At 32.4% G+C, this 20,692-nt stretch overlaps 3 protein-coding genes and 1 long non-coding RNA gene across 4 annotated transcripts; 2 read left to right on the forward strand and 2 right to left on the reverse strand.

Annotated features, from left to right (window-relative positions):
• The first annotated feature begins 5,926 nt into the window (after positions 1-5,926).
• IRX9-L (Nucleotide-diphospho-sugar transferases superfamily protein) lies at positions 5,927-9,155 on the forward strand. Its single transcript, XM_078295924.1, has 5 exons — positions 5,927-6,744; positions 6,858-7,028; positions 7,124-7,373; positions 8,247-8,408; positions 8,791-9,155. The coding sequence occupies exons 1-4, from the start codon at positions 6,182-6,184 to the stop codon at positions 8,406-8,408; spliced, it is 1,146 nt and encodes a 381-aa protein (XP_078152050.1). The 5' UTR covers positions 5,927-6,181; the 3' UTR covers positions 8,791-9,155.
• Positions 9,156-9,653: 498 nt separating this feature from the next.
• On the reverse strand, positions 9,654-11,012 carry LOC144547312 (ubiquitin-fold modifier-conjugating enzyme). Its single transcript, XM_078295925.1, has 3 exons — positions 10,426-11,012; positions 10,100-10,161; positions 9,654-9,976 (listed from the first exon to the last, which is right to left on the reverse strand). The coding sequence occupies exons 1-3, from the start codon at positions 10,756-10,758 to the stop codon at positions 9,841-9,843; spliced, it is 531 nt and encodes a 176-aa protein (XP_078152051.1). The 5' UTR covers positions 10,759-11,012; the 3' UTR covers positions 9,654-9,840.
• Positions 11,013-11,701: 689 nt separating this feature from the next.
• On the forward strand, positions 11,702-12,012 carry LOC144547360 (uncharacterized). The gene is made up of 2 exons (XR_013509076.1): positions 11,702-11,788; positions 11,826-12,012. It is a non-coding gene; the product is annotated as an uncharacterized LOC144547360 (long non-coding RNA).
• Positions 11,902-14,147, reverse strand: LOC144547359 (derlin-2.1). Its single transcript, XM_078295985.1, has 7 exons — positions 14,013-14,147; positions 13,705-13,856; positions 13,511-13,610; positions 13,215-13,429; positions 13,048-13,131; positions 12,681-12,734; positions 11,902-12,264 (listed from the first exon to the last, which is right to left on the reverse strand). The coding sequence occupies exons 2-7, from the start codon at positions 13,801-13,803 to the stop codon at positions 12,091-12,093; spliced, it is 726 nt and encodes a 241-aa protein (XP_078152111.1). The 5' UTR covers positions 13,804-13,856; positions 14,013-14,147; the 3' UTR covers positions 11,902-12,090.
• Positions 14,148-20,692: the final 6,545 nt, after the last annotated feature.

The raw sequence follows: 20,692 nt of genomic DNA on the forward strand, positions 1-20,692 counted from the left end.
TATTTTTCACCGAAGACTCTAAAAGTTTATTCATCGATAGCCCTAAACTAATTTTTATTATAAAAATTATGTTTTGAGATATAAAAGTTTATTTGCCGATAGCCCTGAATTTATTTTGAGATATAAAAATTTATTCCCCGATAATTTCGAATTTATTTTGAGATATAAAAGTTATGTTTTGAGATAATGACTTATGAAATAAAAAATTTACACAATAAATAAATTACATTATTTTCAACCTTATATTAATTAACATCAAGTTGAAAAAATTCACTAATTTAAGATAAATTTGAACATCGAAATAAAAATTTCCAAGTGCTTGAATCAAATTAAAATAAAATCAAAATGCAATATTTTTTTATATGTATGTAGAAAAAATAATAAAAATTACCTCCAATAATTTTATTATGTTATGAATTCTAAAGTTTTATTGGACTACTCTATGATAAAAATTAGTTTAGGGCTATCGGCAGATAAATTTTTAGGATCTTTGGTGAAAAATAATCACAAACTAAAATAAAATAATATATATGTTATTGCACTTCTTTGTAATAAAAATAAATTTAGAGATATCGGCAAATAAACTTCTAGGATCTTCGGTGAAAAATAACCATAAAATAAAGAATAATCATTTATATAGAGGAATAATGTATTATGATCCCCACTAATTATATTGTGTCCACTAATTATTATTCTAAAAAGATATTATATAGTCTCAACTAATTATTATTCCAAAATCCCAGCAGCACCCTTTCAAAGCCTCGGCACTAATTGTGCGTCAACATTTCTCTAACAAAAATAGTTGACCTCATAAAAATAAATACTTCAGTGCATAGATATAAATATTTTCAATGCTCAGATATTAATACTTTCAGTGTCATATGTAAAAAGAGGAGGGATTCAATTACAACATTATGATAGTTTAGGACCCACAAGCAGTTATGTAAAAATTACAACATTGTTTACTATATAGATATAAATATTTGTGTTCTTTAAACTATATACTTCAAGATTTGACTATTAATATTAAAAAAAAAGTTATAGATCTAGAACAGTTGCGGTCCCCACAAACAATTATAGCAGTTTAAGTGCGGGTATGACATCAGAAATTTAAAAAAAAGGTACGGGTACGATTATTTAAAAAATAATTAATTTATCATTTACATTGTTTACTATATAGATATAAATACTTGTGTTCTTCGAACTATATACTTCAAGATTTGACTATTACTATTTTAAAATAAAGTTACAGATCTGGAACAGTTGTGGTCCCCACAAGCAATTATGGCAGTTTAGGTACGGGTACGACATCAAAAATTTCAAAAAAAGTGCGGGTACGATTATTTAAAAATAATTAATTTATCATTTACATTGTTTACTATATAGATATAAATACTTGTGTTCTTTGGACTACATATTTCAATATTTGACTATTAATATTAAAAAAAAGTTACAGATCTGAAGTGCAGTTATGGCAGTTTGGTCCCCACAAACAGTTATGGCAATTTAGGTGCGGGTACTGTAGCGCGGGTACTCATATCGGCTTCCTAAAATAAAATAATATATATCTAATTAGACTTCTTTATAATAAAAATTAATTTAGGGTTATCGGCGAATAAATTACTAGAGTCTTCGGTGAAAAATAACCATAAAATAAAATAATATATATCTAATTAGACTTCTTTGTAATACAAATTAATTTAGAATTATCAGCGAATAAACTACTAGGATCTTCGGAGAAAAATAACCATAAAATAAAATAGTATATATCTAATTAGACTTTTTTGTAATACAAATTAATTTAGGGTTATCGGCGAATAAACTATTAGAGTCTTCGGTGAAAAATAACCATCAAATAAAATAATATATTATATATTAAAATTAATTCGCGCAGACGCGCATACTCTGAGATTCTCCTGTTCAATTAAGAATTTATATAATCAAAGTTTGTATCCTCTGGTTGTGATAAACAACAGAAATATTTTTTTTTTTCAAAATTTCACTGACCGAGATAGACAACAACGGCCAGCTTCAGATTTTACTTAATGAAATTTTATTGTTAAGCTGGCCGTAATAGTCCATAATATTCTCTGAACGTTATGAACTATCACGTTTTTCTTACAAATCAAATTTTTATGAAATACTTTCTCATTATGAATATTTATTTATTTATTTTTCTATTAATAAAAATTTCGGCATGATCTTATCATGTGGGCCCCAGGAGTTAGGTCAAGTCGTTGGACTAAGCTTTGCAAGGTGGAAAATGACTTGGCCTGACGATATACCTTTCACTTTCAGACTTCTTTCTTTCTTGGGTCTTGAGAGTTTAGAACTTCAGATAACAAAGAAACTATTAATAGAAAAAGTTAGTCAGTTCCTGATATGATTGTCTTTTTGAAAAGGTGCAGTATGTAACGAACAGGATTTAAATATTTCCATTTTATGTCTTTACTCTTTAGCGGTTTAACATGCTTTCAGTATGTGATTTGTAACAATTATAATTATAGTTCTAGAAATTTACAGTACTTGTATTTTTATTTTGAGGGAAATTAAGAGCATGAAAAAATAATGCCAATTGATTATCTACATCGATAGATTTTAAAAAAAGAAGAAGCTATTGATGCCTATCATAATAAATTTGAATTGTCATAATTTCTCTAATGCATGTGTGGATAAATTGATGTAACGACAAGGACCATCTTCATTTGATAGTTGATACTCGCGATTAAAACAAAAAGAAAAGTAGAAACACAAAAAATATATTTATATTTGAATTCTCCTCGTACATAAATGTGTCCTTTGAAATGTTCTCTCCTCTCTATCTTGATCTTCCTTTTACAAATTATGAGACTGGTTTCTTTCATTTTAAGCTTATAAAATTGAAGTTGCCACTGAGAGTAGATACTCATTAAAAAATATTGGATTCATTAACTATTTTTTTTTTTTTAAGGTAAGTAGGAAATCGCGTGCCTAATTAAATTTTATATAACTAGATTTGTACAAAAATATACCAGGTTCGGCTAGATAGAGAATTCAGGATCCGTATCCCCTCAGGTACCTGATTCAACACAATTGAAACGGATGGTCCAGATTTACTCTCAACCGGTTCTTTCTCGGGATGACACATGGGGAATATTATTTATGCTTTGAGATTCGTGCCAAGTCAAAAATATCAATTTTGGGTTGTCCAATTCAATTGTACTCAGTCCGGTAACCTGGAGTTAGGCTGGGGTGCTATGGATAGCATAGAGGCCTCTATGCTATGGCTCAATATTCGAGTTTTCAAAATCCAAACGGTCGATCCGAACCGTTCATCTTATTCTCCATATTAATATCTGCTTGGAGACCAAATTTTACATTTTTCTGAATTTTTTTACTATTCATTAAGTATTTTACAAAATTGTTGATCCAACGGTGGCTGCACAAAACAGTAAAACCGTTGGATTAGTGATTTTCAAAGTGGCTTAATAAATAGTAAAAAAATTCAGAATTCATGTGCTGTATCCTATCTATCAATAGTTTTATTACAAGTTTCAAAATCAGGTCTTTTAAAAATGGAGAGCGCTATTTTGAATGCAAGATTTCTATTATTGAGAGCTGAGAGAATTTTTTTCTCTTTTGTTTTCACTGCAATTAACCAGGCGGGCAAGTCAACTTTGTCCTTAATAAATTTTCTTTTAGAGTAAGTTATTGTTAATAAAGAAAACATTTAAGAATTAACAATACAAATAGCAAATCTTATATATTTATGGATTCATTAACAATGAATGTAATTATTTTGACTTTTGTCCATATGATCATGATTATAATTAAAAGGAAAAGAAAATTGAAAGAAAGGAAAGAGAGATATCTCCCTAAACTAAATTAGACCTTATTTTGTAACACCTCAGTGTCCTCTTTATTTTATATGACTAACATTAGCAGTGAAATATTTTCAAACTAAAGTATGTACCAGCAGCTAACTATATATATTGAAAATATTTGATACCAATAATGTGCATGAAAAACTCTCTCTCTCTCTCTCTTTCTCATATACATATATTATTTTTTCTGCCGAGAATAAATAATAATATTTCGAAGTCCCATAATTTTTTTTTATCTTGACTAGGCTGCTTATTTTTTATATTTGAAAACTAATTAATTCAGTCAATAGCACAACATGTTGGTGCCATACTGGTGATTCTTCAAGTTATAATTAATCTAACTACTTCTACCTTGAACTATAAAATGATAAAAAAATTAAAATTAATTTTTTTTAACCCAATCACATGACAATAAACGATCACCATAAAATGAAATTATCTATTTAATTTACAAATAAAATGAAAAGTTTATTAACTTTTAAGGAGGTTCCATAATTTAACATGTTATATATTTCTATAATTTTAATTGCACATATTGGAAGTTTGGAACTAACAAAATTTGACCATATTATTTTATTCAAACAATTTTCGTTGGACGAAATAGAGAAGATTTGTTCACCATTTTTTTTATTAGTCTCAATAAATTATCTCATCATTTAATTACTTATAAAAAAATTTCAGACCGTTCGAAATTTGAATCAATATGAAGTTGTACATTACTGATAGGCAGTAATTGACGGTAGAAATTATTTAAACAAAAAGCTTCATGAATTATCCTTTCATAATTGATAGCAAGAATTAATTAGAAGTATAATAAGAAGGTATTTAATAAGGATAAAATTGGATTTAAAACAAAAGTATTATCTTAGCACTCAAAAGTAGAATTTATGCGCTTAGAATAGCAATCTCCTTTAAAAATTAGGAGTACTCATCATTTAATTAATTTTGATACGCTAAGCAAAATTCACAAGTTAATTAATATGGTAGATTTGAATGAAATTTATTGTTCTTTGTTTTTATTGATTTGGTCTATTGTAGGCAGTGTTCTAAATAGCTAGCTATAGCTTTTTCGGACCATAAACGCTAAGTTATAAGATAAAAGTGCTCTAACTCAGCTACGACCGCTATAGCTATAATAGCTGACCGCTATTACTGCTATGCGGGACGCGCTATAGCTACCGCTATGTTACATGGGCTTTTTTTTTTTTTACAATTTGTATGAGCTTCTGTATTTCTATTCTTATTTCTAATGCTACATGGTATTCTACAATAAGTATGCTAAACCAAACTATGTGCTTCTATTTTTATTGTGATTTATTCTCTCATTCTATATCGAGAAATATTCAAATATTAATTCTTTATTTTGATTGCTCTTCGTATAGTATTTATTTGTAAAATTATTATCGTTCGTTTCAATTGAAAGCTGATTTTGATTATTATTATATATAAAATGCTTAAATATGTATATTGACTTCATTTACCTATAAAATTAATTGTTTTTCGTCTATTATAATATAATATGTAATACTATGAAGTATGAACTATTAAATAATGTAACTTTTTATATTGTTTCTCCTTCTTATTTGCATAATTGATAAAAAATATAGACTTAAATTAGTTGTCATTTAGTTGTTATCTTAATTCTCTAATATTGATTATGTTGATAATTAGTATAAATATAAAATATAAAATTTGAAACGGAAAAATCGCTATGTATGATAGCTTCCGCTACAACTATGCTATTCGCAATAGTTTTTTTTTTGTCTCCCCGCTATGCCGCTATAATCGCTAATTAGAACCTTGATTGTAGGAAATAATTAGATTGTTATCTGCATTGTTGACTAACTAGAAAGGTAAGTATCCAATACAATATATATTCTGGTCCACTTCCTAATGGGGCCCAAATGCCTAACTAAATACTTTTTTATCCACTAATAAATTGATTTGCATGCATCTTATTCTTCCCTTCCCTCTCCCCTCCCCCACAACCAGAGCCCACAATAGACTATCCAAGGATTTTAGCACTTACAAACACTTTGCCTGTCTCCTTCCTTCCACATCTCCTCTGGTATTCACACTGGTAATCTGGTATTCACACTGTACAGCTCAGCAGACAAATACTAATACTTGCCAAGTGCCATTTCCCACTAAAAACAATTCTTTTTTCTCTTTCTTGCTATTTATTTTCTCTTTATATATATATATTTTTTTCATAATTTATGTGAGCTAATCAATAATTCAATATACACTTCCCTTCTACGGTTCTATCACTTACTCCTCTTCCCGGGTCGGATTTCTTAGTCGACTCTGACCCGAAAATGGCGTCGATCCGCCGGACGCTGTCTCCGTCGCCTCACCACCATTCCCCCCACCGCCTCCAACTCTCCTCTTCTTCTAAATTCAGGCACCAAAATCAAAATCAATTGTTACCTCCATCTTCTTCCTTCCCTTTCGTTCTCTTGTATCGACGCCCAATTTACCGATTCCTCCTTTTCTTTCTCCTCGGATTCATGTTTGGCCTCTTCCCCTTCGCGGACCTCCATTTCGACCTCGACCTCGACCGCCACACCGTCCCCTTCGGTCTCCCGTCTCTCTTGCCGAGACAACGAGTCGATTTCCATTCCGTCTCCCCGGGGCTCCAAACGCAGCACATCTCTCGAGCGAGTGGCAACCGGATCGAACAGAGTGCTGTCAAAGTTGGAAAATTGGTGATTGTGGTGACACCTACATATAACAGAGCAGCGCAAGGTTACTACTTGAATCGATTGGCACACACCTTGCGGCTGGTTGAACCACCATTGCTTTGGATTGTGGTGGAGGGGGGAGAGACTGTTACTCCTGAGACAGCTCACCTTCTTAGTAAGAGCGGTGTTATGTACAGGTTGGTAAAATTTTGAATTTTATTCAATTTTTAGATTATAATTCTAATTGTAGTATAGGTTTACTAAAATTACTTGGCATAACATATGAAGTTGATGAAAAACACTAAAACAGGCACTTGGTTTGCCCAAAGTACAATTCAACAAATTTGAAGGATAGAGGGGTTCACCAAAGGAATACCGCACTTGAACACATTGAGACACATCGGTTGGATGGGATAATTTACTTTGCTGATGATGATAATGTATATTCTCTTGAGTTGTTTGACCGAATTAGACAAATCAGGTACGTGCCATTTCTTTCCTCTTTCTGTTTTTTTAATTTTTTTTTTTAATTTTGAGAATAGTAACTGAAAGGGAAAACTGAATGGAAATATGTAGGAAATTCGGTACATGGCCAGTTGCAATGCTCGCACAAGGAAAAAACAAGGCGATATTGGAAGGCCCGGTATGTGATGGTGACCGAGTTATAGGATGGCATACGAATGAAAAGAGTAAGAGGCTGAGGCGATTTCATGTTGACATGTCGGGATTTGCATTCAATAGCACCTTGCTGTGGGACCCTAAGAGGAGATACCATGTTGCTTGGAATGCCATACGTCAGCTTGACACCGTTCCGGAAGGTTTTCAGGTATCATCTGTTCTTGTTCTTTATAAAATCAATCATTACATGCGTGAATGGTGTTATTCTCTTTAGTGGGATTGTGTCACATAACTTTTTCCAAAAATCAATAACATATTAAAGCATTTTGAGTGCTGAGTGGGTGTCAACTGTCAAGTGAATCTTTCCTGGATCAAGGGTTTAACTACTATGTCAGACGGTAAACTTTTTTTTGACAGTTGTTACCAGTCTTACTAATCCGTAATGGTTTTTATCAATCCATCTTCTTGCTTCTAATGTAAATTCCAAGAATAAGATAGAGATATACTCATTAGAAGGTCTCACTCAGTTCTCCTTCTTTGTCCTGAAAAGTCTAAATTTCCAACTTTGTGGACAATAAATTTTCCACTTGTAACCTTATTGATCCCAGCTTTGTTTTTAGTCAATGTTTCTACAAGATTAGTTATGAGTGCTGACTAATGCATACTTTTTATTAGAATAATATACCCAAAATGTCCAAGTCAATAGTAACAATGACTAATGTATACTTTTTATTAGAATAATATACCCAAAATGTCCAAGTCAATAGTAACAATGACTATGATTGATATACAATTTTTAATGAAAAATGATAATATGACCAGAATGGGACAAATTAGAATACTCAGAGACCAAAACCCAAACTTTTTTTTAGAAAACAACAGGGTTCCAGCCCCTATTTTCATTAACCTTAATTGGTTACAGTAGATGAGTTTCTGAGAAGAAACTCGGTTCAAAACCCAAACTTAGAAAACAGGAATTGTTGATGCTGCAAATGACAAAATTGAAATGTCCCATCACTCAGTCTCTTAATTTAGAAAAAAAAATAATCAGTTAGCAATGAAAATCGAAATCGGAATGCAGGAGACGACATTTATAGAACAGCTGGTAGAAGATGAGAATGAGATGGAAGCGGTACCACCTGGCTGCAATAAAATTTTAAACTGGCATCTCCATTTGGAATCCAAAAATCTTCCCTATCCAAAAGGGTGGGAACTCTTGGAGAACCTTAATGTTAACGGCTAGGTAACCAGCTATAACCTTTTTACTTGTTTAAATTTCCGATATTATGATGTGCAAGAGGGTTCTTTTTATATTAATGTGGTTGATTCATCATAAAAGAATAGAATACTGTTTAGTATTAGAGGCATAAATTATGCAACTGCTTTGCTCTTTTAGCTTGCATGAAGCTAGACCTAAAATTCATGCACATAGATGGATTGTTCCTGTCAAACACAAGTACTGTCCGTTTAAATTTCACGCCCTTTTTCACACAATAAATTAGCTGAGTTTGTTAGGGTCATCAACTATTTATTATTTACCATACATTGAACGTGATTAAAAACTCTGGTCCTCTCCCTTTTTTATATCCTAACTGCATTTTTTTTTTTTTTTTTCAACTCTGAAGGAAATCTTGATGTTGCAAACAACAAACCTCACTTAAGAGCAGATTTGTTAGTGGCACCAGCTGAAGAATGCAGGTGGATTTTCATTAGAAGTGGAGATGCAGATACTGACTTCTGTATGCTATCTGATGTAGGGAAGCGGGTAAACTCGCAGATTCCTGTATAGATTTTGATAGATGAGATTATTTATACTTTTTTTTTTTGTTTCCTACTTAGGAAAAGAAAATTTTGTAATCTGAGCGTTTGCTCAGCAGCAGCAATTTTGGGGTCTGGCAAAATTAGTCAATCCCTCTTGCCATCCTGTGGCACTTCAATATTAATTTTAGGGAGCAACTTATAATATACCATAATTCTTCGCTTTTGCCAACCTGTGCGTCAAATTTATTTATTTGTTTCTTTTTTTTTTTGCAAAGTCGTCAAATTTATTTTATATTGGAAGTATCAATTGGTGCGTCCTCCGAGAAAGGTTTATACGGAAACTTCTCAGAAGTCCTTTGTTTTCCTTTGTTAATGGCCTCAATAGAAAACATAAGATTACTGCCGATTGCCTCGTTCATTAGCAATCATCTACGTGTAATTCTTTTCAAACCAAGAAGTTTGATTATGTTTACTCGTTCACAAAATTCTTACATTAAAAAGGAATAATTGCTCAAATTTTCAGTGTTGTGTACCACATTATGTAGTATAGAAAAACTTCCATAATTCCATAAAAAATTACAAAATAGATCATAAGAAGATACAAGAGCTTTAACTGGGTATTGGCTGAGAGATTCCTGGTATAAACCAATAACTAAAGTGCTGCGACATCGATATGGTAGCAACAAATGAATAACAAGATGCACAAATTAATTGAATCATCAGATGCTTCTAGCTTTTAACTTAACATCACAATAATTATTAAAAAATAGCAGATATCACCTCATTCAGAAAACCACATTGATTATTATAACAACCGCAGAACACACATCTATCAATTCATGCCCTCTAAGACACCTATATAAAATAACAATTCTCTCAAAAATAGGTAAGCACAGTCCCAAATCCCAATATACTTAAGAAGAAGATTGAGACGGTGCGACTTCATCGTCCTTGTGCTTCACCATGCCTGAATCGACAAGGATAGGTACCTCTGCAGCCAGCCAAGGAGCCAAACCTAGACACAGTGCATGTGCTATCCCAAATCTTGGGCTGTCACGAGCAACAAAAAATGGGGTAAGTCAGATCACGACACAAATTAGAGAAGCTGAAACGCACTGTAGTGGAAATTGGAATTGATGAAAAATTAATAAAAAAAGAAGAAGAACAAAATACCAGTTCTTTGCCCAAAGAGGTTTGAAGTGAACCGTCAGGCATATCTTTCCTCCTCTGTACATCTGATCCAAATTGACATCCATAGCACAAAATATCAGGTAAACTAAGCAGTCCACAACTAAAAGGCACATTTGTCAAACAATCCATTTTACACCCAATTTTAAGAGAGCATCCAGTCTTCTTCAACCAATCTAAAAAACCACACCCAGGTGTAAATATGTCCCAACAGCTTAATCCGATTGGCATTGTATTTGTTGACAGTAACAATCTTTAAGCCTAAATGATCAAAGAAGAATTCTATGAGAGAAAAAGAAAGAGGAGGGGACCTTGTGAGTCTTGCCGTCAAGTGTGGGGAGTTCGATCTCAGGTGCGGTGGCGGGGTATGTGACGGGGATGTCGAACTGGAGGGGGAAGTCGTAGCGGCGGAGGTTGTGGACATACCAGCAGGAGCCTTCCCAACGGGTGCCCTCGGGGTTGGTCGGAGAGATGCGGAACCAATCGTTGTCGTTCGTCTTGTTTATGGTTGTGTAGGCGATCAGCGCCTTGTACTCCTCCTTCAGCCGCTGCTTCCACGCTTCCCCGTCCCGAGGCCCCGCACGACTACTCAGCAGCGGGATCTGCGTCAGCGCCGACTTCGTCCCCGCGTCCCACCCCTCCATCTATTCAATTTCAATTTCAGTTTTCTCCTTTTACACTTCTTCTTCTTCTCCTCGCTCTCTCTTTCCCTTTCGAGATTGATTTATTGATCTCACCGTTCTAGCGAAGAGGACAACACAGCACGGTCTTGCTTCGAATCTATCGATTGAGGTTTGGTTTCTGCGTGACTGCGTCTTTCTCACGCGCCGGATTCGTTTTGTGTGTTTTTCTCTGAAACGGAAAATGGAAGATTCGGATATGCACGTGAAAGCGAAACGGGCCAAAGATCCGTTAAGAGTAATGCAGTTTTGTAGGAGGCATAATTTATCAATTACCATATTAGGTCTGAGTTGATACTGGGCCTAATTTGAGTTTGGGTCAGATAATTTAAGGCCGGTTAACTTTCAACGGTAATCAAAAAATATTTCCTGCTTCGTCTATCCGGCTACACTCAACAGCCGAACGCTCTTAAGACTGAACCATGATAATTCGCTAATATATTCTCATATAGTCATATGCTACGGCTAGACTCAGCAGCAGAACATGCTAACTTGATAAACAAATTATCCGTAAATTATAACTGTTGAAAGGAACGTGTATGCAATGATATTAAATGTCAATAGTTCTAATTTTATTTTTTTAAATGCAGAATGCAGTTGCCAAAGATTGATATCGATGTATGCTTTATCAGTAAGCATTAAGCAATGTTGGATTTTTTAGACAGGCAATTGTAATGAAAGGGAATGAAGACACTGTGTAGCACAGTGGCTGAGACATATGCCCCCATGTGGGGTTTCCTTGGTTCAATCCTGACTAGCAGGGTTTAGAGAGTGTATGTGTGCCTACGGGCTAATGTCAAAAAAAAAAAAAAAGTGAATGAAGACAGATTGCCAGAACACCTACAAATGGAACCACATTCACATGACCATATAAAGAAATGCTAAAAGTAAATAATTAGGTTATATATTTTGTTTTATATAGAATTTGAAAACAAGTAATGTTTAACATACACACTCATGCCTGAATCAAAATCATTTCCTGTAAAGACCACTTGTAAACGCTGATTAGCACAAGGTAACATGGCAAAGAGCTACATACCACTCAGTCCAAAGAGAATACAAATGATTCCAGAAACCAGAAGTAAATGATTAAAAACCCAAAAAGATGAAAAAATAAGGAAACTAATTGATATGTTGAAAAGGAGCCTGGATATTATATTCACACACAGATAACATTTGCTACAGTTAAACTACTCAATTACAGCATGTTACCTGGAATAGGAATTGAACAAAACACCCTCTTTGTTTTATAAATGCAGATTCCTGTTAAGGAATTATGAAAAAAAAAAAAAAAAACTAAAACACCCCATCTTGGGGTGGGGCAAATCTGGCATTAGCAGCAGGGGCCACCACAACATTATCCTCAGGGAAAAGAGCTTTGATGAAACCAGGTGTCTTCAGGGGACGACGACCTGTCATACGTGGGTACACATCTTCTAGAAAGTAGTATGCATGTCCTGCTATCATTCCCTGATTATAAACCAAACCATTAGAAAATATATAAAGAAAGATGCAAAATGAAACTTGACATTGCATCAAACTATTATGCCAAGTAACTGCAATTCCCACTTCAGAAATATATTTTTACTACAGGAAAAAAAGGCCCTTATAATCATTGACATGCTTTACTTGGTAACAGCAATTGCCTTAGCAGACCGATTTGAACCCTTTTTTTTTTTTTTTAATAATATCTTTTGGTTTCCTTCTTTGTTTCATCCAGGCTTTAAACAGCCAATGCTCTACTGGCAAACAAACCACACTTGAATTTAAATCACTAGAGTATTAACATAGGACCAGCATTCGTAGTCAGCATTTTAAGAGCATTTAATGATTGCAACGGAAAATCTCATGGCTGAAATAAAAAATATATAGATAAAGGGAATTACCAGGAGATCCACCCAAGTGCTGCTGCCAACAAGGATAGAGAATCCCAAAAGCACCTGCCACAGACAAACAAATCAGTGAATTCAATTAACCATGACAAAGGGAGGGGAGGTTAGAATAGCTGACCGGACCAGCCCAAGTTTCTTACCTTGTTCCAGGATCAATTATCTGATAGGGTACAGGAGGGAAAGTAAGGGAAGAGAGAAGGGTAGTCAGTAAAGCCTCTATACAACATTTTAAATCTTTCTACCCACCATATTGTTTGGGGGGTTACATCCCCATCTCCTTCCTTACCTTCTTCTCCCCTCTTTTATTCTGGTACATAGCCAACAACAGCTGAACCAACATTAAAAATTAATCAAGACTAACCCATGGTAGGTAAGCTGCAGTGAAAGTGAAGAGGCCTAAGAAGCTCATGTGTATATATGGATTATGCTTGCTCCACACGTAGACCTACAAAGGACAAATCACCAGTTGTAAGAAAAATAAAAACAAAAGAAAAATTTAAGTTTAATTAACTAAAAGATGCAACGAACCATCATGAAGGTGAGAGAATTGCTAAGAAAGAGGATCTTAGCAAAGGTCTCTGACAAGTAGGGAATGATGCCTCCAAGTAGCACAATTGCGGTTAGAACAGTGGCACCGAAGAGTAGCATGAATAAGAAATCTGCTGTGCGGCCTCTGAACGAGTTCTCCTCTAAAAGCTTACAGTACCTCGCCAGGAAGAACATGTGAAACAGGAAATCCAAATCTATACACAAAAAATATAATGTTTAAAAAATGAACAAGAGAAGCAAACTATAAGGGGCTAGATAAAAAAAAAAAATTATACCCATCTTGCGGAAGTACAAGAAATTAGTGACGAGGCGCCAGATCTCGTAGTGCTGTACCACCAGCTTCGGATTTAGGTACAAATGGTACGGCGATATTATCTACACCCGTTAAAAAAAAATCACCAAATCCTATCAATAACGCAATCCTATTAATAAATTGATCAAAGGAAGGAATCAGGGGAAGAAGCCATACCTCAAGAGAACAACCGACAGTGGTGACTACGGCGGCTGTTAGGTAGGAGCGAGTGATGATAGGCATCTGCTTGTACCATTCCTCTACCGCCTGCGCCATTTTTCTTCTCTCTCCTTCAAAACCCTAATCCAATTTCTCAGATTCAGCTCAATCTAACGCAACGAAGCAATCACACGACAAGAAGCAAGATCGAGGGGGAGGAAGATGCATCCGATCGAGGAAGGTATTAATAGGAGAAAGAATTATTTGCGTATATTGCTCAATTAGGCAGTTTATTAGATATGAACTTATTACAGCTTACAGCTTACCAGAAAAGAAGAAGGCGAAATATGATCGGGGTCGGGTTGGACAGTTTTAGGATCCAAATCCGGCAACATGTATTTAGAGGAGAGTCCGATGAGGTAGCAAAGACCAATGCGACGCTGACACGTAGGATATTGTTTTGTCTGAATTTGTAACCTGGTTTAGGGATTTGTATTCTCCCAGGTACCTGACTCAATACAATTTAAACGGACAGCTAAGATTTACTTTCATCCGGTCGAGATTCGGGATGTCAGAGGGGCAGGATTATTTATTCTTTGAGATGCGTGGCAATCCATTTTCGGACCGTCCGATTCAATTCTACTCAGTCAGGTAACCTGAGGGGATATGAATTCCCTGTGGTTTAGTCGTTTATGCGTTGATTTTTATTTTGGAGTTTTGTCGCCCGTTGGTCTTGGCTTAGTTTGGGTTTGCCGACATTTTTATTTTTACTCAATTAAAAAAATAATTTAATAATAATAACCATGATCCAAGAACATTTTTAAAACTACCCAAGCCGTGAAAAAATTCCACGTTCTCAAATTTTTTTTTTTTAAAAAACAGAATTTTTTATTTATTTTTTGAATTGAAATATTATAAATGTTGAATATATTTCTTTAAAAATAGATGAAATACAATATAATTTGATTTATTAGAAAGACTAACAAATAACTCGGATCAATATTTTTCAGGCCGGATTTTTCACGGCTATAAGAAAAATTAATATATTTCATTATGTGTTATTATAAAAAAATAAAAATGATTGGATTTTGAGTTATTGATCCCGGTTCAAAAGTCATTTCTAGGTAATACAGAAAATATTATCATCTTTCTAGTACATTTAATTTCTAAAAAAATGTATCTATTTTTGAAAAAAACAAAAATTATAAGTTATTTAATGATTGTTATTCAAAAAGAATTCTCAAAATAGATACAACTTTTTAGAAATTAAATGTACTAGAATGATGACAATATTTTCTGTATTACCTAGAAGTGACTTTTGAATAACAATCATTAAATAGATACAATTTTTTAGAAATTAAATGTACTAGAAGGATGATAATATTTTTTGTATTACCTAGAAATGACTTTTGAACCGGGATCAATAACTCAAAATCCAATCATTTTTATTTTTTTATAATAACACATGAGTAAAGCTAGCGTGTGACATGCTCACCAAGAAAATTTGGTGAGCATAACTCCAAAAGTATATCGGATCGACGTCAAATGCCAAATCCAAACCGTTGAAATCCATGTACTTCATGAGTGATGCATATATACATGCAAAATTTTGAAAGTTTCGAGTTTATTTGCTACACGGTCAAGTGGTCAAAGAAATAATAAAAATTGAATATATAAAATAACTTATAATAAAATGTTCATTTCTTTGACCACTTGACCGTGTAGCAAATAAACTCGAAACTTTCAAAATTTTGCATATATATGCATCACTCATGAAGTACATGGATTTCAACGGTTTGGATTTGACATTTGACGTCGATCCGATATACTTTTGGAGTTATGCTCACCAAACTTTCTTGGTGAGCATGTCACACGCTAGCTTTACTCATAACACATAATGAAATATATTAATTTTTCTTACAGCCGTGAAAAATCCAGCCTGAAAAATATTGATCCGAGTTATTTGTTACAGTCTTTCTAATAAATCAAATTATATTGTATTTCATCTATTTTTAAAGAAATATATTCAACATTTCTAATATTTCAATTCAAAAAATAAAAAATAAATAAATAATTCTGTTTTGTAAAAAAAAAAAAAAAGTTGGGACCATGGTTATTATTATTATTATTAAAAATGTTTTTGGATCATGGTTATTATTATTAAATTAATTTTTTAATTGGGTAAAAATAAAAATGTCGGTTTAGTTTGTTTCCTTTGCATTATTTTTTTATTACGGCATATTAGTAAAAAAATTCTTGTTCTAGAAAACTCGCTGTGTTTAATATTATTAATAATTATCATCATACTATCATTTTTTTTTTTCTTCCTTATCTATGGATGGTTCTTCCTCCTCACAATTGTTTTCAATAAACAAAGAATACAGGAGCAGCATTACTGAATTGGGCTCAGAGGCCTTACTTGTACAATTTGGGCTGACACCTGATTTTATTTAGGTGATGTGTCACTGAACGAAAGAGCCCAATTTTGAAGATGAGCTGCTGCTCTTGAAATATAAAACTTGCGATGGTAATAGTATACTAATTCCAATGAAGTTGAACAGAAAGTGTCCTAAATTATGCAATGCCCATACATTAAAAACATATAGTTTTCTAAGCAAAATTTTCCTTTCCGATTTTTATTTTATCTTTTTGGTGTCAGTCCGAGTGTGTCGCCTTATAGAAATGGCAAATTAATTTGTGAGGTGTAATGGGTGAATTTCATCATCCAGTGATTTTGTAATTATCCAACAAAACAGTAAGAATAAAAAAATAAAAAATTGATCTCTAAATATATTATAATATGAAGATCATATTGAGCAGTTTGAATAAACTGTTTGAACTTTCAAAATAAATATAAAAATATGAAATATGATGATTGGAGCTAGAAAATAATGGGGCATTTTAACGCTACTCGTGTCTTATTTATTTTAATTTTTTTATTCTCTTTAAGCTATTCATATTTGTTGTTCTGTGCGCCCATTTTTTGTAATTTGAATATGTAAATGATTCTTTTGCTAATTACTTTTTCTGTTTTATTTCTTTTTTTGAACGAAACGAGCCCATTTTTTAAGCTACTCAGGGCGTTTCTGATCAGGTTTGCTGGCGCAATTCAATCTCCCACGACCTAACGAAGATTCAACAAATGAAGCATGGTTCCAGCAACGATGGACCCTTGAAACCGATAGCAAAAGTGGTCTAAATTTTCTTTTATTTTCCTATTCATTTTTTACCATCTTCCAAAAATTAGAATAAATAGTAAAAAATAATAATAAAATAATAAAAATAAGTATTCTACAAGTTTATTATATAAATAATTTATTTTAAATGAAAATTTAAAAATTATATAATAAGTTTTTAAAACTGTAGCACGGAATGACCTTATGCTATCTATAGCAACCAAGCCTTGCTCATTAGTCATTTGGTTATATTCATCAAAATCAAACACCATCGATACAAAACCGATAGCAAAAGATAAATGGGCTTCGGCCCATAATTTGTCTTCACAGTAACACTTCTTTCGCTAGAAAGATTTACCTCAAAATTGTTATGTTGAGCTTGGCTCACGTCCGAATGTGTCGAATTAAATCGAGCTTGATTTTAGTCGAGCTTATTACGAACTGAGTCAAATCTAATTCGTACTGTGAGGAGTCAAATCTAATTCTGTCAATGTATTTTCAGGAAAAGATATAGAAATAATTATGTTATAATTACAGTTTATGTTGACTATCAAGTATCATTGGAACTCCTGAAAAGCTTCCAAAAACAATAAATTATTTAAATGAATAATTTGAGATGAAAGATCTTGGAAGAACGAAATTTTTCTTTGGATTGCAAATTGAACATTTAAAAATGACATTTTTATGCCTCAAGAAAATTATATTGCAAGAGTGCTGAAATAATTTTATATGGATAAATAACATCCATTAAGCACTCCAATGATTGTAAGATCATTAGATATGAATAAAGATCCTTTTAGACCTCAAGAAAATGATGAAGAACTATTTGGTCCTGGAGTACCATGACTTAGTGCAATATGAACACTTATGTATCTTAATACATGATATATCATTTGTTGTAAATTTATTAGCAAGATATAGTTCTTCTTCCATGCGAATATATTGACATATAAAGCATATACTTCTATACCTATGAGAAAATTTAGCAATACACAAAAGCAAGCTAAGTATGTGTTTGGTTAAAATCTGTGATTCAACACATTTCTTAGACATGTAGCTTGTTTTATTAGAGAAATGATTTCGACGACCATATATGAATATAATATTGTATGTATTGCTTAATGAAAGAAATGATACATTAAAGGAGATAGAACAAAACATATTTCATCAAAATTCTTTTTCACACATGATCTCCAAAAGAATAATATTATTAATGTTCAGCAAATCTGTTCAAGTGAAAAATCCAGCAGATTTATTCACTAAGGCGCTCTCTATTGCAATAATCAATAAACTAGTTCGTAATATTGGAGTTCGTCGACTTACAGATCTTGATTGATGTTGTCATGAGGGAGAGTTAATTTGCACTATATTTTCCTTAACCATGGTTTTTCCCATTGGATTTTCCTGATAAGGCTGTAGTTGCGTATTTAGAAGAATATTGTACTATTTTTCCTTCACTAGGTTTTTATCTCATAGGGGTTTTCCTAGTAAGGTTTTAATGAGGCATATTCTTATGTAATGGACATCCAAGGGGGAGTGTTATGAATAAAATATTAATGTGGATGTCCATAACTCCCAACATTCATTATCCAATACCCCCACTACTATTGGAATTCATTTTCCTATTTATTCTTATAATTAATTTAGATGGTTTTTCATGCACAATTTGTGGCCTATAAATAGAGCCTTTGTAATCTTGTATTGTACGCATATGAGAAATATTATAAATAAAGAGATTGTCATTTTTTTTCCTCTCTATCTTGTTTATTCTTCTTTATGCTTGTTTATCTTTATTTTATAACAATAATAACTGTTTTTAAAAAAACAAAACAAATATATACATCCTGGAAAAAAAATAATAAGATGACCGCATCCCCTAGAAGCGGCTCAGAATAGGTGCCCGCTTTTCCTAGATGCGGCCACGTAAAAGGTGACCGTTTCTAGGGGATACGGTCATGTCATTTTTAAAATTTTCATAAAAAAATGGGGTTTTGATTTATTATTTTTTAGAAAATGGTATATTTAAAAATTTCGGTTGCACGAGCGCCGCTTTCTGAAATAATAAAATCCCTTTTCGAGGAAGCAACGAATCAACGCAAAGTCATGTTATTTCAAGGAAAAAATTAGGTCTATTTTGGGTGCTTCATTTTTCTTATGGGGCCCAAATCTATTTGGAGGCGATGGGACGAGCAGTTTTCATTTTTTTTTTTTTGAAAAAATAAGGTAGAGATCTAATTTCTAAAGAAAACAAAAAATTCAAATTTTGAATCTATGAAAAGAAAGATATTACTTTTATTATTGAACCAAAAGTTGATTCTCTAACTCTTACTTAAAAATAAAAGATACAAATTATGTAATTTGATGATGCACCTAATTAATCAAAAGGGGATATGCAATGAAAGAGAAAGAAATGTGAAAGGTTTTTAATGCATTGATAAAAAGAGATATGCCTTCCCCGGCTTGCACTTCCCCTTTAAATTACCAAATTCTTCTGCAAGAAAATTTACTAGAAAAAAGCGTAGCCTTTTGTTTTGTGCATTGCCACTGTCTGGTGTAGGTCCAAATATATATATATATTTTTTTTTCTCTTTCCCAAGTGCATCGTATCTCATGCACTAGATGAAGAATTTTTTTCATAAACCATAATTAATAAAACGTTTTTTAGGGAACCAATATGATTGAATTTTTTTTTTCAAAAACCATAAGGACCGTGAGATTCCCACGGTCTCAAATTGTCTTTTTTTTTTTTTTTTTTAAAAACAGATTTTTTTTTTCAGACCTGGGTTCCCACGGTCTCAATTTTTTTTTTTATAAAACAGAATTTTTTTTAATTTTTTTAATTGTTTGTATTAAAATATTAGAAATGTTGAATATATTTCTTTGAAAATAGATGAAATACAATATAATTTGATTTATTAGAAATACTGCAATAAATAACCCGGATCAATATTTTTCAGGTCGGGTTTTTCGCGGCTGTAAGAAAAATTAATATATTTCTTTATGTGTTATTAGAAAAAAATAAAAATGCTTAGATTCTGAGTTATTGATCCCGGTTCAAAAGTCACTTCTAGGTAATCTAGAAAATATTGTGATCCTTCTAGGACATTTAATTTATAAAAAGTTATATCTATTTTGAGAATTCTTTTTGAATAACAATTATTAAATAACTTAAAAGTTATTATTTTTTTCAAAAATAGATACAACTTTTCATAAATTAAATTTACTAGAAAGATCACAATATTTTCTGGATTACCTAGAAGTGACTTTTGAACCGGGATAAATAACTCAGAATCTAAGCATTTTTATTTTTTTCTAATAACACATAAAGAAATATATTAATTTTTCTTACAGCCGCAAAAAACCCGACCTGAAAAATATTGATCCGGGTTATTTATTGCAGTATTTCTAATAAATCAAATTATATTGTATTTCATCTATTTTCAAAGAAATATATTCAACATTTCTAATATTTTAATACAAAAAATTAAAAAATTAAAAAAAATTCTGTTTTATAAAAAAAAAAAAAAAAAAACAATTTGAGACCGTGGGAACCCACGGTCCTTATGGTTTTTGAAAAAAAAAAATCAATCATATTGGTTCCATAAAAAACGTTTTATTAATTATGATTTATGAAAAAATTCCCTAGATGAACCGACCCATTGTGTGATGATAAATTTCTTGTACTTGTCAGATAAATTTTTTGAAGAATCTCATGGGAAGAATCAAACCTAAAAGTTTCCAGATTATGCACAAGTCACAACACAGCATGAATTGTCCCTCACCCTTGTAAGCTTTCATATCACCTAAAGTAACGGAACATTTCTGTTTAG

This window comes from Carex rostrata, chromosome 31 (genome assembly GCF_964058835.1).
Source record: "Carex rostrata chromosome 31, lpCarRost1.2, whole genome shotgun sequence".
NCBI classification, from domain to species: domain Eukaryota; kingdom Viridiplantae; phylum Streptophyta; class Magnoliopsida; order Poales; family Cyperaceae; genus Carex; species Carex rostrata.